We start from the raw sequence: 19,138 nt of genomic DNA, 5'->3' as shown, positions 1-19,138 counted from the left end.
TCCTCCGAGCATTCAGAAGGCTGAGGAAGAAGGATCATGAGTTTGAAGACAGTCTGAACAGGTCTCAACACTCAACTTCCCAAACAAGAGCTAGAGATGTAGTTCAATGATAGAATATTTCTCTATTATGCAAAAGTCCTGGTTTGACCCCAGAACCACCAAACAAAGTAAGTTGTAACACACAAGCAAATATTTTTCTTCCAAACAAAAGGTTTCACATATTTATTACTGAACTATTGAATGAACCTACCAGAGCAAAGAAACAAAGAAAAAACTTACATCCCCAATAAACACACTCAGATATCTAGATAATGGTAAGGTTTTAAACTTGATGCAGTAAGTTAGTGGTGACCTTCAAACAGCATCAATACACATGGCTCCTTAGAGACCCAGTTTGGTTCGTCTCCAGTGTCTCCTTTTGGAGTTGTACATGATTTTATTGCCAGTTCTCATCTGAATCCATTGTGGAATGGGACGATTTTGCTTTTGTTTCTTAGCCAGCACTCGCTTGATCCTGAATGTCTTGTGAGAAGCCATGGTGAAGAAAAGGCAGACAGGTACACACTGTGTGAGAGAGAAAGGCAAAAACGTATAGTCATTAACAAAAATGGATGATGGTACCTGGGCATGGTGGTGCACGCCTTTGATCCTGGCACTCGGGAGGCAGAGGCAGGAACTCTGTGAGTTCGAGGCCAGCCTGGTCTACAAGGCAGGTTTCAGGACAGCCAGAGTTGTTACAAAGAGAAACACTGTTTTGAAACAAAACAAAAAGAGGCTTTCAAGAGGAAAAGCAAGTGAAACAATCACAACAGTTGATCTAGAAATGGGGGTTAAGCACCAAAAAATTCCACCAAGAATTCAACCAATAATTGAACATACAGTTCTCAAGGTCGATCTGAACTATACATGACCCTGCCTAAAAAAAAAAAAAAAAAAAAAAAACACCAGAAAAACAAAACAGAGAGTGTAGGGAAGGGAAAGAAGCTGCTCAATTAGCTGATTCATTCCATCAAAGAATTTAATAATTGGGAAAAAGTTTCACTAAGTAATTTTCTTCCTAGATCAAAGAGTTGGCAGAAATATATTGTGTTAAGACTGACCTAAGTAGCAGTCTCAAGCCTCATGGGTTAAAGATTTGTAACCACATTTTTATGACATTTTAAATCCTTCCTCAAACAGCAGTGCCATGCACATGTGGGTATAAATGTTTGCTGGAAATTTAAATTCTTTTGCTAAAATTATCAACTATCTTTCTTTTTTTTTAATTTCTTGCACCAAAAAGTTTTAAAAATATTTAGCTAGATCAAAAACAAAAAAAACCCTAATTTTGATAATGTAATCATTTAATTTAATTTGAATAATTCAAGTCTGCTACAAAATGCAAAGATGAGCCAGACATGATAGTGCATATTGTCAATCCCAGTACTGAGGAGGTAGTCATGGCAACAGTTCAATTTCTACCAAGTTCAAGTCCAGCCTCGTCTACACAGCAAGATCTCAGTCATCTAGCCAGTGAGAGCTACAAAGTTAGACCCTGTCTTGGAAAAAAGAAAGTGAGAAAGGGGACCTTTTTTTTTTGTTATCAAAAGAAAAAAATATTTTACTAATGTAAAGGACAGTTTAAAAGCAGAGACAGAGAGCTGGAGATGAGAGTATGTATTCTTCCAGAGGACCCCAGTCCAGTTCCTAGCATGTGTGTCAGTTCACAGCAGCCGACACACATCTGTAACATCAGTTGCAAGGGATCGATGCCCTCTTCTAACCTATGTGGGAACCAGGCACACACATGGTACACATACATACATACAAGCACTCATACACACAAAAATAAATCTAAAAATAAAAGTTAAAGGAGACAGAACAGCTGAAATTCTCCACCACAAAGGTCTCTTCACACAAATAACTTTTCCCACACATTGAACTCATGACCTATTTTATCTTTGAAAACTTGTATGCATTTCCCAGCTTTTACCACTGGGGGAAAAATGACTTACATACTGACCACAGACTCCCCTAACGTGCCATCTGAAGTGGTCTGACTAAGAATGTTCCCCTCCCCCACAAGCTCAGCACTGAATGAGCTTAGTCACCAGGGAGTGGCATTATTTTGAAAAATATTAGGAAGTGTGTGGCCTCGTTGGGGGAAGTGTATCACTGAGGGTGGTCTGAGTTTTCAAAAGCCCAGTCTTTCTCCTTCCTCTCTTATCCCCCACCCCCACCACACCTCCTGTGGATCAGGTTATAGCGCTCAACTGCTTCTCCAGCTCCTGCCTGCATGCTGCCATGCTCCCTGCCATGATAATGGACTAAGCCTCTGAAACTGTATGCAAACCACCAATTAAATGTTTTCCTTTGTAACAGCTGCCTCCGCCAGTGTCTCATCATCTAAATATTTCCTATGCTGATTTGGTGTCTAAAGTCTGTAATCCCAGCTCGTGGAAAGTAGAGGCAGGAAGATCAGGAGCTCCAGATCAGGCTGAGCTACGTCCCACTTGAGTGAGGAAAAAACAAAAGGATTAAGTGGAATTAAGAGCTTGGTATATAGTGCCTATATGTAATCACCGCCCTTGGGAGGTAGAAGTATATGAGAGACTTACTATATAGCACTGGCTAGCCTGGAACTTGCTAAGTATGCAGACCAGGCTGGCATTGAACTCAGAGACATCTGCCTGCTTTCTGCCTTCTGATTGATAGGTGGGATTAAAAGTACATGCCACTATGCCTGGCTCAAGGGTATATTTTGAAACAAACATAAATTTAGTCATTGTATCACTCTTACTGTTTAGGATTACTTGTGAGAGGGTCTCATAAAGCTGGTATGACCTCAAATTCTCTAAGGAGGTAAAGGTAGCCTTTAACTAGGGATCTTCTTGCCTCCCCATGGAAGACAGTTTATATCCTGTCTGGTACTTGAGTTCATGTAAAACAGTGATTTTCAGCTTGTTCCTTGCCTTGAGAGATTCCATCTGAGTGCAGCCTCAGAGGCATCTCCTTTGGACACAAAGATACCACCTACCAAGAAGCTCACACTGATAACTACTCAAAGGAAACAAAGCACATTGGAACCATATGGGCACGAGGGCGTAATAAAACCTTCTCAAAAACAAAACAAAGCAAACGAAAACCAGACCCCAAACATACTAGACACATGACATCAACAAAAGCTTTCTATTGGATCCCATTAAGACTCAACACCGCCATAGTGCCAGTACCAGTGACATGCCATCTGACCACCAAGCACAAAGATTGATGGGAACTCCAGCCTTGTCCTCCATCTCACCTTGAAGGTGCTATGCCTCCCTTGGTTAGCTCTGCTCACCCTAAAGCTCAGCTCTGTAAGCCTCTAGCAGCTCTTCAAATGTGTTCCTTACATTTTATCTGAGCAATGGGAATGACCGTTATCAGCCACTTGACCCATCCTACTATGTATCACAACCATGAAGTATCTTGTCAGACTCCTGCTGATCCCAAAGGCATGGTGATCACTCAGAGTATCCATCTTCCTATATCACATCTTTCAAAGATGAGGCTGGCAACTAGTTAGGTATTAACAAACTCTGGAGAGCACTGGAGTCAGGGGCCCCAGGAGCCACAAAATCAACCTCGAAACCACAGTACTCTTAATGAATGGCCCCAGGGACAGAACCCAAGTCACACCTCTGGCCCTATGGGAAGATACGATATCCTGAATTGTTCAGAAACTTGTAACTAGATTTCTAAACCAGGTGCAAAGCCCCAAACACTATAACTATCAAAGAAGAGACTTTCTAATAAAGAATAAGGGACTATCACTGTTTCCATCTGTAAACAGGGCTGGGGATGTAGCTCAGGTGGATCGCCGTATGGCATACAGGCTGCCCTAGGTCCAAGCACAGCGTTGTGTAAACCAGCCGTAGGATTTGTAATTCTAACATTGCCGAAGTAGAGGAGCAGAAATTGGTAACGTCTTGCCGGGCGGTGGTGGCGCACGCCTTTAATCCTTTAATCCCAGCACTCGGGAGGCAGAGGCAGGCGGATCTCTGTGAGTTCGAGGCCAGCCTGGTCTACACAAGAGCTAGTTCCAGGACAGGCACCAAAGCTATAGAGAAACCCTGTCTCGAAAAACCAAAAAAAAAAAAAAAAAAAAAAAAGAAATTGGTAACGTCTGAAAGGGAAATGGGGGAGGCCAGAAAGGGAAGAGGGAGATGGGAAGGGGTTACAACCTGAACTCAGGAAATAAAAGTACAACCATGTTAATCAAACCTACTTATTTTGCAGATTGAGTTACAATGAACTAAAAGGAACTTGTGGGTTTTTTTTAAAACAATTAATTGAGAAATAGTGTTTCCTCTTACCTCCGCTGAGTGTACAGGTGGAGACACAACAAGCTGAGCGCCCGACTCTGCTGGGTTTCCTAAAAAAAGCAGGGGGTATGTCAGAGTTTTTCTAGGAGTAGCGAGGCACAGGCCACACACGGGTCACACACGGGCGGCAGTGGCGCAGGTGTGGCCCAGGCCGAGGCCTGCGACACCACACAACAGCCGAGTCCACCCCACCCACCTGCGAGCGCTACACAACGGGAGCCCCGGACCGCACAACGGGCGCCCTGGACCGCACACCAGAAGCGGTGCCCAAAGCCTCTGGCAGTTAGGATAATGGTGGCCACCGGAAATCCCGTCAGGCCTCGTGGCGAGGAAGAGGCGTTGGATGTTAGTACGCATGCGCAGAGTGCGCAAAGCCCGCAGCGTCGGCTTCAGGCCAAGGAGAACCCTGGGATGGGGTGGGGTGAGTCTTGGTGTCAATCGGGTGGATACTCAGCCGAATGCCATTGCTTGCTAGTCTGTCCAGGATGGCAGTTGGAACTCTTAATGCCGCCGGAGCGGGATCCAGAAACTGCACCTACCGTTGCGCAGGACGGAAGTGCTCACTTCTCGAGTGTTACAGGAACACCGCTCTCCACCCGAAGACTCAAAATTGTTACAAGTTGTGGATCATCGACAGATAAAAGGGTTGCAGACATGAAAAGAGTTAGGAAATAACATGTCATGTGCCGTGGTGACGCTTGTTCATAATCCTAACACTTGAGAGGTAGAGGATACATTAAAAGAAATTCAAGCTCATCCATGGCCACATAGCAAGTTCCAGGGCAGTTTGGGATACGTGAGACCTTGTTGCAAAAAAGTAAAATCGCAGCCAGGCGATGGTGGCGCACACCTTTAATCCCAGCACTCGGGAGGCAGAGGCAGGCGGATCTCTGTGAGTTCGAGACCAGCCTGGTCTACAGAGCAAGAACCAGGACAGGCTCCAAAGCCACAGAGAAACCCTGCCTCAAAAAAAAAAAAAAAAAAAAAAAACCCAATATATATTAAAATCGCCGGGCAGTGGTGGCGTATGCCTTTAACCCCAGCACTCAGGAGGCAGAGACAGGTGAATCTCCATGAGTTCATGGCCAGCCTGAGCTACAGAGTGAGCTCAAGGGCAGGCTCCAAAGCTACAGAGAAACCCTGTCTCAAACAAACAAAAAGTAAAAATTACCCATCAAAGCCAGGTGTTACCATCAGTTACTTATGCCTAATCCTAGCAACTCAGGAGATGGAAAGCTGTTGAAGAATCCAGCCAAGGCTTCTGACCTCAAGCTCATATTTATTCAGTACCCACATAAAAGATTTTTGTTGATGTTGGAGTTGTGTTCTTATTTTTTTTTTCCACATTGTCACAGATCATAAAAGTTAAAGAGTTGTGGTCATGGTGTCTCTTCACAGCTATAAAACCCTAACTAAGACACCACCCCAGTGGTCAACTATCTTGGGCAAGGGCAACTAATTCCTAATTAACCCGGTCTGTAGTAATTCCCAGGCTGCTGTGACCCGTACTCCTCCAGCTGCTACCTATCCCCTTAAAACTGACAAGGCTTCTCCCACTGCCTGCTCTTCTCTGCCACCTGAGAGACAGCCCAGCAGTCACTTTACTGTGCCTTCAATTTGAAATGGAAAGGCTGATCTGTCCTGAACTGAGCTGTTGGTTATTGCCAAGCAGTGAATGCCACTATTGCCCATTTAGAGATGTCTTGCCATGCTGGACATTGTTGTGCTTCTAAGGTAGGTAGGTGTAGAAATTTCTTCCCCCTTTTGGTAGCTTACATAGCACTAGTAGTATGAAAGATGACCCTTATGGAGGAGGTTTTTCGGGTCAGATACAGTCAACAGAATCCTGTGTCTGAAGTGTATGGTTGTAACGGTTTGCTCTGTCCCTTTAAGAGACAAGCCATGTCTACTCCCTCCCAGCTTCCCCAGGCAAGCTGATCTTCAGCTTCCAGCCTGAGTCCCTCTCTTTTCCCTCTCTCCCCCAAAGAGTCAGCTTCTGCCTCTCTCCATTCTCCCTACTTCTCCCCTTCCTTCTCTCTCTCTCTCTCTCTCTCTCTCTCTCTCTCTCTCTCTCTCTCTCTCTCTGTTCTTCCCCCTCCTTCCCTTACTCCCTCTCCCCTTCCCTTCCATAACCCACTAAATAAATATCCAACCTTACTCTGCATGGCGTGCCTATCAGTCTGTCTCTCACCCACGGGGGCTATGGCTCCTCGTGGGATTGGCTGCTCAACTGAGGTCTCTCACCCACTGCATGGCTCCCTGCCTGGGACCTGCTGCCTTCATGGCCCATGAGGCCTGCTGCCCACTGCAGCCACTTGGGGAATGGCACCGTTTTATTTTTACCATAACACTTTAACCAGAAATGAGGTGATCAATCAAATCAAATCTTATGATGACAGAGAGGAATTTCAATTCTTTACCCCAGTCCTTTCTCTGTGCAAATCTAAAGCTCAGGAAAGTCACACTTAAAATCATAGCACTTGGGAGGCAGAGACAGGAGGACCAGAGAAGTTCAAAACCAATCTGGTCTACATAATGATTTTTAGGGTAGCCAATATAGCCAGATTCTGTCTCAAAAATTAACCCCCTCCATGAAAGGCTTATCTACTGACACAGTAAGTCAGATCAAGCTGAATGGAAAAAGCATAACAGGTTTATTTGATCAAACAACTCCAAGGCAGGATCTCCAGTCAGTGCCTGAGAAACTTTATAGGTTGTTGGCAAAGGGTGATCACATGTCTTCTGCAAACTGGGTTTGTGTCCAAGTATGGTCAAAATCTGAACACTTTAGATGGGGACTTGGGCAACTGGCAACTTTAGAGTTGCCAAAATGTGGAACTGGGCCTTGGGTGCCTTTCCTTTGTTCTGTGATTCACTGAGTGGGCAGGGTTTGGAGAGAGACTGGAACAGGGTTTTCTGGATCTTGTAGGGGAGAGCTGGAGGTTCCAACAGACCACAGACAGACACACAAGGACTTTTCTGAGGGTCAAAGCTCAATTATGAATTTTATTATTCTTTCTGGTGCTTTGTCCTATTCTATACTTTTTCTGTTCTGTTCTTCTATCCTGATGTTTTCTTCCTTCTTGTCTTTATTTTTCCCTTTGCAGCTTATATACCACAGCAAAATCTCTCAGCAATATAAAAATTGCAATGTTAGTTACATTCTATTTTTCAGGTGAATGATTCCAATAAAAACAAGTTAAAACCTGCATGTAAAATACCTTACATGATTAACACTTCACATGTTACAGTCAAAAACCAAATTATCTCTAAGAACACTATACATTCAAGACCAAGCAATTTGTTATAGATTAACAAAGTCTAAGCATGCAAGTTATTTTTCTCAGCCAGTTCTTTTACTGGCAGGCTACATTTTGCTCTTATAAAGGAAAGATCAATCCTTTTATTATTTATCTCAAAAGGTAATCTTAAAAAATCTTAAAAGAATCACAAATCTAAACTTTTACATATGAAAACCAATCAGTTTGTTCTACTTTAAGTCCTCAGGGTGCATACCCACTGTAATGGATTAAGTAAAATGCTGTGAATTCCCAAGTGGCTGCAGTGGGAAGCGGGTCCCGAGACCAGGCTGCAGGTGGGCATCAGGTCTCTGAAGTGGAGGCAGGCAGTGGGCAATGGGTCCCGAGAGGAGCCAGTCCCATGAGGAGCCACAGACAGATGGGCATACCATGAGACCACGCTGCAGGTCTCTGAAGGTGGCTGGTTCAGGGCAGGGAGCCATGTGGTGGGCAAGAGACACAGATAGGCACACCATGCAGAGTGAGGTTAGATATTTACTGAGAGAGAGAGAGAGAGAGAGAGAGAGAGAGAGAGAGAGAGAGAGAAATGGAAGGGAAGAAGTAGGGAAAAGGGAGAGACAGAAACTCGCTCTTCAAGAGAGAGATGGAAAAGAGACTCTGTCCCTTTAAGAGACAAGCCACGCCCACTCCTCCCCAATGCATGGAAGCAAGCTGATCTTCATGTGGCTAGCATAGATAAGAACAATGGGTTAATATAAGCTACAAGAGCTAATAAGAAGCCTGAGCTAATGGACCAATCAGTTTATAATCTTGTGGAGATCTCTGTGTGATTTTCTCTGGGACTAAAGGGCTGGGGGACTGGGCAGGACAGAAACCCCAAGGAGCCTGGCCCTCATGTTACAAGGTACTTCCCTTTAGATGCTGGACCTCCCTGGGTGGTGTCAGCTCATTGCTTTTCCTGGAACCTGGTGCTGCCTGCCATGGCAGCTGTACAGCCTGGACCCCATGTGTGGCCAGCCTGCCATGGGCTCCACATGGTCTGGGCCCCATTCTGTGTGGCCAGGTTGCCCTGGTTCCCCCAAAATTGTTCCCTAAGATTTTCTACCTCAAAGTCATTGACAAAACATCTTAACATAACTTTACTAACAATCTACATGTCGAAATTCTTTCTAATGGTGGTGTTTGGATCACTAATCTGTTCCAGCAGTAATGCTTGGAAAAAGTCAATCACTATTATTGTAAGTACCAGTAACATGGTCCAGGGAGGGACTAGAACCCCCCTGAGAGTTTTCGTACAACTCACAGATTATGAGGGACATGGAGATAACAACCAGTGCTATGCTTAATAACAGCATGAGGTCCTTAGGACACATAGTCCTCCAGGTTCTGCCTCTCCAAGGCTCACTCAGGTGTGACTTTCCTGATTGCTTGGTCATGTCCTATGAATTCCATAGCTGTTTGTTGGTCCCATGGCATGACTCCTGACAGTGCACCATTATGCCTGGCTCATTCATTTTGTTGTTGTTCGTTGTTATCTATCTATCTATCTATCTATCTATCTATCTATCTATCTATCTATCATCTATCTTATGAATATGAGTATTTTTTCTGCATGTGTGCACACCAGAACAGGGTATCAGATACTGAGACTATAGTTACAGACAGTTGTGAGCCACTGTGTGGACACTGGAAATTGAACTTCTGGAAGAACAGCCAGTGTTCTTAATTGTTGAGCCATCTCTGGAGGAACTTTTTGTTTTTGTTGTTGTTGTTGTTTTAGTCAAAATAAAATGGAAAGTAACATAATTCAGCTAAGCTATGAGCCAGGAGCCCAATTTACCCTTTAGCATACATACATTTGATAAGATCTATTGAGTTTAACTATAGGATGTTGCAGCCTGACAAACGGGATGTCTACTCCCACTGGTACTAGTCTGGACCTACTAGGAGTAAAGGGCAATAAATTAGTGAATGGACAGATACATAAGATTATTGCACATTTATCCAGTCATATAATAAATATAAACAAGCTGATGATTGCAAGGTGAATGGGCTTAAAGACCTATGGAATCCAGGCTCACAGAAAAGGTCTTTCTGTGAAAGTACAAGATATTCCTTCCCACTGAAAGAGAAGCAGATCTGGAGGATGAACAAAGAGAGGGAAGAGCTATGCAAAAAGATACAGTTTCCCAGTGATGAGACACTGGTTCAGGGGAGACCTGCCCATAAAGGACAGGTTAAGGATCATGCAGTGTGACGGCTCCTGATGATAACTGTTGTGGTGTGAACGGAAATGGCTCCCATAGGAATGCTTGTCATTAAAAAGTGATGCTACTTGCCAGGGATTTGAAGATGTGACCTTGCTGGACTAGGTGTTGAAGAAAGTATATCACTGGGGTATGCTGTGGAACAATCCTTTCATATACTGTAAAGATTTGTCATTAGAATTGGTTTAATAAAATGCTAATTGGCCAGTAGCTGGGCAGGAAGTATAGGTGGGGTAACCAAGCTAAGGCTGAAGGGAAGGAGAAGGGCAGAGTCAAGAAACACTGCCAAACAAGCAGGATGTGTAAAAAATGAGGTAACAAGCCATGAGACACATGGCAAAGCATAAGTAGAAATGTGAGTTAATTTAAATGTACAAGTTAGCTAGTAACAAGCCTGAGCTATTGTTTGAGCATTTGTAATTAATATTGGCCTCTGAGTGATTATTTGGTGTCAGAGCCTGGCTGGAACGGAGTCGCGAGGAATAAAACTGACACAGCTTACACCGTCATCATGGAAAAGGCCAGAATCACCGTTTATTGTCCAAACATCTTATATACCCACACCAAATTGAGCGGGGGGGGGGGGGGCACATTACACCATCACCTAGACAACCAGGGACCTGGGCTCAAGTCACATCTGCATCTAGCAGTCTGGTAGGCCCTGAATTAGCATCTCTATAAGACATCCTCAAAATTGCATAAGGAAAGAAGCCCCAANGGTGAGGGGGGGGGGGGGGGCACATTACACCATCACCTAGACAACCAGGGACCTGGGCTCAAGTCACATCTGCATCTAGCAGTCAGGTAGGCCACGAATTAGCATCTCTATAAGACATCCTCCAAATTACAAAAGGAAGGAAGCACCAAACATCTGAACTCCTAAGTCATCAGCTTCAGTCAAACATCTCTTCTCAGGTAATCCACATTTTAACAAAAGGAGCAGGCATCCTGGCTTTTGTTAAGGGCACAGACAGCTTGTCTGCAGAGCTACGTGATCCCCTCAAACCGGGCTAATGGCTTTTGTGTCATATCGAAATATGGGCCCACAATTTGGGAACTGGTGGATGGGAGAGAAACATCTGATTACAGGGTTGGACTTTGAGGCTTTAGAAGCTCAAAGCAGGCCCAGTGTCTTACTCTCTTACTGCTGCCTGACAATCTGGATATAGAACTCTTAGCTGCCTCTCCAGTACCATGTCTGCCTGCATGCTGCCATGTTTCCCACTGTGATGATAATGGACAAAACCTCTGAATATAAGCCAACCCCAATTAAATACTTTTGTTTATAAGGCTTTCCATGATCATGGTGTCTCTTTGCAGCAATAGAACATTGACTAAGACAATAATTAACTCAATCCCATGTGTACAACAAAGTTTAAGACATGTTTATATTGAAACTCTTTACAAAGTACACATGACTTCTTCCATAAAATGGGTTCTGTCGACTGAGAAACTATACTCAAGATAAGGGTCTAGGGAAAGTGACTGAGATAAACATAAGAGTCTGGTTAGGAGTGACTCGTCCCTACAGATAGCATGGAGGTCACCAGAGCTATTGTAAAGTACATGTGCATCTTCCATAGAGATGGGTTCTATGGACTGAGAATGCTTCTTAGGGAAGAAGTGTCTGGGACAGACATAATCTTCTGGGGATTCAGCTATGACCTAGCCCTACGGGAAACACAGGTCACCAGACTATTAATTACATCAACTCCCAGCCTTCTGTGTAGGAAACAGATATCATCACTTGGGTTGAAAAAGACAACGCTGCATGTTTAAATTCCTGGCTTTCCTAGGACTTATCTGTGAGCACAAGGACTGCTTGCTCTCTCCCTCTCCATCCTCCCCCCCCCATGTGCATGTTTGGTGTCTCCTTTTTAATGACAGAGTCTCATTAATCCCACGGAAGTCTAGAATTTATCATTTAGCCAAGGATGACCTTGAAATTCTGGTCCTCCTGCCTCCACACCCTGAATGCTAGGATTGTGTGTGCGACACTACACCTGGTATCTGTTCCCTTTATTGACTTTGTACAATGTAATCACTTTTCGAAATGACAGGTGCCAATATCTTAAGAATTCAGGGTCCTGGGACAGTCACTTGTTCTTGTGAATGAAGCCTGAAGTTGGTTTCCAATTGCAGCGCTTCTGAATCCTGTGTCTTCTCTTTTATATAAAGTGAACAACCATATACTTGGTGGATAATATTCAAAGCTTTATAGTTTGTCTCATTTTCTTTGGAATATGTCAGCATCAGAGCTTATAGCAGAATTTCCATTTGAAAAAAAGGACTTTGGTTGAAGGAAACTGGCTCTTCTGCAGAGAGAGTGGCAGCTTAAAGAGGGTATGTGGGAGTCTATGTCCTGGTGGCAAAAATACTGAAACAAGGCCTTTCAACTAATCCCTTGTTGAGACTGCAGGTAGCTTTCTGAACACTGTCTTAACTGCTTGCCTGGATTCAGACTCACTCCACACTCATTTCATGCTAGTAAGAAGTGAGGTCATGGGCAGTCATACCACACACCGACTAGCTTCAGAATGGAAAAGGGTGTAATTTTCTGTTCCTGAGTTAAATGATGCTGAGACCAGGAATGCTTTCAGTATCCTTATGTTAAATAACACAGGGACCAGGCACCAAACGCTTGGATTCTTGTTCCAGGAAATGTTTGCTCCTAGAAGGTGTAACTGAGAGCCAGTTCAGGCAGGTAACAACTAAGAGTTCCTTCCAGAGCCAGGTGTAGGGATTGATGCTCAGTAGGTAAAGTACCCTCGGCATAAAGATGAGGACCTGAGCTCAGATCCCTGGAAAAGGAATGGCAGCAGAGGCAGGAGGATCCCAGGGAGTCACTGGCCAGCCAGTCTAGCTTAATCAGGGTGAGCTCTAGGTTCAGTGAGAGACCCTGCCTCAATAAAAAAGGAAGAAAAAGATAAAGGGGGGAAACCTGACCTCCATCTCTTGCCTCCACAGACACAGACACACAGACACACACACACACAGAGACACACACACAGACACACACACAGACACATACACACACACAGACACACACACAGACACACACACACACGTACACATGTGTGAAAGAGCCTGACTTGGTGGTGCAAGCCTGTAACCCTAGGTTAAGGGAAGCTGATGAAGGAGGCTTATGAATGCAAGATCCATGTGGGCCTTACCCAAAGAAGGTTTTGTTTTTCTCTAAGTATTTTAAAGCAGTTCGCTTGCCCAAAGCTACTATGTCATAAACTGCCTGAACTATAAAGACTCACTGCTATTGAAGGCAGTCAGAGTGTGCCTCTCCCAAATACCTTAGGTTATTTCAAGCAGAAAGCAATTGAGACTCGTTCCTTGCAGAGTGAGTTCTCTTCTCTCAACTCCTCTGTCTGAAAGCAAACCATAAATTTCCCTTTGAGAAAGGTGTCCGTCTCCCAACCCCACCCCAAGAATAGACTGTTTTCATGGAAGACGAGAGCCAAGATCCAAGATAAATTTGCACAAGCGGGTCTTACCCAACCATTCACTAGTTCACTGGTTTTTCTAGTCTCATCCTGCAGTGTCTTGTCTCTTGAATCATATATTTATTCTGTAGAAAATCCAGGCCTCTCAGCCTCACTACTGCTTCTTAGAGTTTTCACCTCCTTCTTGTGAATAAGCATTTACATATCAGTAAAAATTGTGTACCTTGTTTTCTTGTTTGGGATTGTCTTTGTTTCTTTTATGGTACTAAGGATCAAAGCCAGGGTGTCTTTTTTCCTCCTGTTTATTCTTTTGTGAGTTTAGTCTACAGGCTCCATTCACTAACTGTAAGAGGATAAAGAAAATATGTTTTTCCTTGTTAATTTCTCCCCATTTTGAGATATTATCAAGACTAGATTTGGTACACTCCTCTACTGGGCTGGATCTAATAAATTCAGCTCTGTGTGGTCAGCAGATTTTCCTGGAGATCATTAGGAAGTTGACAACACAGTCTATGTGTGTGAATGTACAGTGAACATAAGACTCCACACATGCCCTCATCCCCACCCCCACCCCAACAAGCTAGAGTCATCTGTGCTGCTATACACATGCAATCCTAGTACTCTTGGGAGGCTGAGGCAGAAGATTATGAGTTGGAGATCAGTCTGACATACATCATGAGGCTTACATAAACCTTGTCTTTTATATATAGAGAGACATAGACACAGGAAGAGACAGAGTGTAATGATTGTTCTGTCCCTTTAAGAGACAAGCCACACCTACTCCCTCTGCCATTCACTGAGGTAGGCTGATCTTCATCTTCAGGTCTGAGCTCACTCTCTTTTTTCTGCCTTCCTCTCAGAGAGGCAGCTTCTGCCTCTCTCCCCACTTCTCCCCTTTCCCTGCTTCTGTCTCTTTCTTCTCCCTCTCTCTCCTTTCTCTCTCTCTCCTCTCTCTCTCTCCTTTTCTCCCCTTCTCCCTTCCCCCTCCATAACCCTCTGAATAAATGTCCAATCTCACTCTGCATGGTGTGCCTATCCATGTCTCTGTCTCTTGCCTGTCTGCCACATGTCTCCCTGCCTGGGACCAGCCATGGCTTGGGGACTGGCAGCCGTCTCTGCTTGGGACTGGCTGCTCTCAGGGCCTGCTGCCTGCCACCACATGGCCCGCTACCACTGCTTGGGGACCTACAACATTTGTGCTGCCTACTGCCGCTGAGGATCCTGCAGCATTTTTAATTTTTCCATTACAGAGAGGGAAAAGCAGTGGTCTAAATCAACATGCTAGCAAAGTCTGTAGAGACAAAAAATATTTATTAAAGAAAAAAAGGGGGGAGTGGGAGGGAAATGGGAGAATGGGAGGAGGTGGAATTTTTAATAAATAATTAAAAAGAAAAAAAAGAAGTAGAGGAGAGAGGCAAAAGTACCTCCCCCACACCGTTTAGGGATTGATCTGACTAACATGACAGAGAATAAAGAAACAATGGACATGCATACAAAAAAAAATGGGTGCCTTCTGATGGAGACCCACAAACAACCCAGAAACTCTGCCTTTGAACAAATAGGTGGGTTGGACAAAAATTGAGATGAGGTAAGGAGTGCATGGAAGAATGCAGATTAAAAGATAGGAGTTAATTTAAGTTACAAGGGCTAGTAGTTTGAAGTAGCCTAAGCTATCGGCCAAACTTTCATAATTAATATTAAGTCTCCATATCATTATTGGGAAGCCAGCAGTGCCAATGAAAAACACTGACTACAAAGGGTGTCCAACATGGGGGCCTGAATATGCAAGGGCCTGAGATAGGATCTGAGAAGGCTAAGACAATTTCTGTACAAGCAGCCAGGTGTAGTTTCCTAGTCCTGTAAGCAAGCTGGTGCTCAGCAGCATACAGAGGCATGGTTATCAACTGCTGCCAGTGGGCTAGAACCCACCATGAATGCCATGTGTCAGCAAAATGTGCTTAACTACCACACAGGCAGCTGACATAGCAATTTAAGATTTGTCTTAAACTGGTTACAGTGTGTTTAAAAAATGTGTGTATGCTTAAAAAATTAGTGTAGGCGGTCATAGAAAAGTAATTTGCAAATAATAAAAGTCTTTAAAGAAAAAAATAACATAAAAAAGGACAAACCATGTAAAGATAGAAAATACACAAAGAGTCTGGATCCTGCATGGTATCTTTTTGATTGCTGATGAGCAAACAATAACTCCCAAGAGACACTGGATTATAAAGACTTCTAAATTAAACCACTCTATATATTTTTAAAATGTCTAAACTTGAAAATGGAAGTCAAAAATATGTTATGTTGGAGAAGAGGTTATGCTTTTATTTCCACAGGAAATGAAAGCCTGTGGATTCATTCAAGGTTGACAGAGATCAGATTTGATCCCCTGAAAATCTTGGCTACAGACATAAAGACATAAAGCTAGAAAAACTATAGGACAGGTGGTGGATGAAACAAAAAGTCATCTTTGACTGATGTGTATATAATACACAATCTATACTCGTGTTAATGCAGATGTGTGTGCTACCTTTGAAAGTTTGTGTGTTTTCAGAGCTGGGGGACCAAACACCAGTGAAAATGGGTGGCTCAGGTGATCCAGTCTCTCAGAGGGCCTCTGTTGCAGTTTCCTCAGAGTTCTGCATCCAGAACAACTTCAGGGTCACTGGCTTAGATGGTCCAGCCTCATAGACTAGGCCAGCTAGATTTCAAATAAGCCCTGCACCCTCCCATCACACTGAGACTAGACAACAGCTAGTTTTCTCAGGACTTGATTACCACCTTAATTTTCTCAGATTCTCCTATAGATATCATTGCCCCCAGACAATAGGAAGCAGTCTAGAGAACATTAAGCTCACATTCCAAGAGATGAGGCGAATGGTTTTTGGTAGTTGGGTCAGTTATGGATGCTTGTCATCATTTAGGCAGGTTGGTTATAAATTGTTACTGGTCATAGGCAGGAAGAAAGCTAAACAGAGATTAAATTCAGGGATCTCTTTCTGAAGGGAAAAAGTGAGGTATGGTATAGATGATGGGATAAAAGGTGTATGTTTTCCAACCTTAGGATCTGCATCCAAGGCATGTTGTCTTCTTGCCTCAAGGTCTGTATCACAAGTGTGCCCTCCATTCTAGATTATAGTTCATTCCAGATATAGCCAAGTTGGCAACCAAGAATAACCATCACAATGGGTGGGCCTTAATCAATCCTCAGTTATATCTACTCTCTCTCATAAGGAGCTGTTTACACACATGTTTTAGTGATCTGAGTGGTATATTAAATCCTATGTAAATCACAACCCTTCTGCATCTGTCAGGGTCAGCAACTGACCAACTGGTAATATCAAAAAGATTGATGACAGCTACCAATTTCTACAGGTCCTTATGGTCATTCACTTAGGTTGAGATTGGCTACATGCCCAAACCCTGTAGTATTACCTTCTGTGGAGGCACTGGTGGACTGATATCCTGCATGTGTTAGTGGCATCCAACAAGCAGTGTCTCCAGGGAGCACAGCCAGAGACCCATTCAACCTTATGTGCTTTACATTTCTCCAATGGGTGTTTATGGCATGTGTGTGTGTGTAGGGGTGTGTGTGTGTGTGAGTGTGTGTGTGTGAGTGTGTGTGTGTGTGTTTGTAAGTGTGTGTGAGTATGTATTTCCTCACCCCTAATCTTTAAAGACCTTTTTTCACTGGCTGATTCTGCTGCTTTTTGTTGTGTCTGCAGTTTTCCTCACTGACACCCATTGCACTAGAGATTTTCGTGAATTTTACTTCTTTAACTGTTAGAAAAAACAATCAAGACCCCCTAGACTGTAACATTTACATCATGTATTCCTGGGGATCGAACTTAGGTCCTCAGGCTTGGAAGCAAGCATGTTTACCCACAGAGTCAACTAACAAAAGTCAGATTTTGTGATAGTCCTGACTTCAGAGAAGGTAGGTTGTGAGCGAGGGCATGTCTGCACATGGAAGGTAGGTTGTGATGAGGGAGGTCATGGCTGCACATGGAAGGTAGGTTGTGATGAGATCATGGCTGCACATGGAAGGTAGGCTGTGATGAGGTCATGTCTGCACATGGAAGGTAGGCTGTGAGCGAGGGCGTGAACGCACATTGTTGGATGTTTTATTCTCCTTCCTCTGCATTTCTTTTGAACTCTCTTGCTAAATTGTCTTACATTCATATTTCATACCAAAACTTCCACCTTTTAGAAGGAAATGACCTTTAACAATGGCTTGAATGGGTTGACTAAGACTCAAACTTGATTTGGAAATTTCTGAAATGATTCCTTTTTAGTCATCTGAGTAATTTTGATTTCTTATTGGCAGTCCATTGTATCCCACCACCACCCCCCCCCGTGGGAATAAATGTCATCTTAGTGGGTCATGGGAAGCTCAATAGCACCTACAATTGCCTTCCCTTTCTCTAAGAGACTCACAGCATAGCATCGTTTCTATATTTAAGGTTTCTGCAGGAGGAGACTGAAGAATCCCATGCTCTTCTGAATACTTTTCCATTCACCCTTGAGTCCATATCCATCCCATCACCCATCCCACTTTGCAAGGGTCTTTTCTATGCATATTTGCTGCGCGTGTTTTTTCTGTGTACCTGCTACATGTGTGTGTTATTTCCATGTACCGGCTGCATGTGTGTGTTTTCTCCGTGTATCTGCTGCATGTGTGTTTTCTCCATGTATCTGCTGCATGTGTGCATTTCCCCTGTGTACCTGCTACATGTGTATGCTTTCTCCATGCACCTACTGCATGTGTGTTTTTTTCTGTGTACCTGGTGCATGTGTGTGTGTTTTCTCTGTGCACCTGCTGCATGTGTCTGTTTCTTCTCTGGACTTGTTTCATGTGTGTCTTTTCTTGCTCACTCAATACCTTTCTTCCTGCTTCTATTTGTGGTGTTTGAGATTTCTCTGTTGCTACCTACTAAGATTTTCCTGCCATTTAATTCTTTAACTGGCAAAGAAAATGAACCCAATCAAGACTGTTTTGTAGTAACAAATGAGTAACTATCATTTAAAAATTGGTGGGACATGGTGCCTGCCACCACTCGGGGACCTGTAGCATTTCTGCCGCTGCAGTTACCGGGGATCCACAGCATTTTTATTTTTACCAATACATTGGTGCTGTGAGACTCAGGAGGCTCTCCCATCCAAGCCTCTTTCCCGGGGCTGGGATCTGAAACCAGGTATTTTTTCCATAACAACTATGTGTTCCATATGCCTGAGCATGATTTCTACGCACACCACTGGCTTCAGCTGACGAGTTTCCTCCATTCTGGTCAGCTTAACCATTTCTCCAAACCCGAGGAATTGACCGTTGAGTTCCCAGGAATCTTCTGGTGTTCCTAGAAAGGGGGGCAGCCCCCAACCATGGTCTTTAAGGCTACAGTTGAGCCCTTCACTGACATTCATCTCTGGATTGCTTCCCTTAACTGAAATTGTGTTTGGACAACCCAGCGCCGGTCCTCCCACGACTGGGGGCCCAGGGTCCATCAGATTCTTCTTTCTCTTTTTTCTTTTTCTTTTCTCCCCCACCCACCTTGTTGTTTGCTTTTGTTTTGTTTTGGTAAAGGCCACTCGGAGCATCCTCTGGTCTCTCTGGCTGCCGAGTCACCCGGACTGGATCCAGTCAAGCAATAACACCCCACCTGGGGGCAGGGAACACTCTCCCAGGAGTCCTGGGGTTTTCATGCTGATTCACACCCCACCTATAGAGGAGAGACATCTCCCTGTAGGCCTTGTGGTGTCGCCATTTTGTGGGTTTTCACAGTTTCAGCTATGGGTAGCAAGCCATCCATGTCTCC

General features: G+C 43.9%; 1 protein-coding gene across 3 annotated transcripts in view; it reads right to left on the bottom strand.

The window, feature by feature from the left end:
* Positions 1 to 255: 255 nt before the first annotated feature.
* Positions 256 to 19,138, bottom strand: part of LOC126497404 (60S ribosomal protein L39-like) — a 28,327-nt gene continuing 9,444 nt past the window's right edge. Inside the window, exons 1-3 of one of the 3 annotated variants that reach the window (XM_050135415.1) lie at positions 4,883 to 5,206; positions 4,335 to 4,393; positions 256 to 564 (exon numbers count right to left, since the gene is read on the bottom strand). In XM_050135415.1, the coding sequence (XP_049991372.1) occupies positions 382 to 537 (156 nt within the window). In that variant the 5' untranslated portion in view covers positions 538 to 564; positions 4,335 to 4,393; positions 4,883 to 5,206 and the 3' untranslated portion in view covers positions 256 to 381. Of the gene's footprint in view, positions 565 to 4,334; positions 4,394 to 4,539; positions 4,841 to 4,882; positions 5,207 to 19,138 lie in introns of those variants that run through there. The other 2 variants (XM_050135421.1, XM_050135432.1) reach the window with 2 other exon arrangements.

Source organism: Alexandromys fortis, unplaced genomic scaffold, assembly GCF_014885135.2.
Source record: "Alexandromys fortis isolate MF-2015 unplaced genomic scaffold, M_Fortis_MF-2015_v1.1 scaffold_29, whole genome shotgun sequence".
NCBI lineage: Eukaryota > Metazoa > Chordata > Mammalia > Rodentia > Cricetidae > Alexandromys > Alexandromys fortis.
This window is presented reverse-complemented; position numbering and strand designations above follow the sequence as displayed.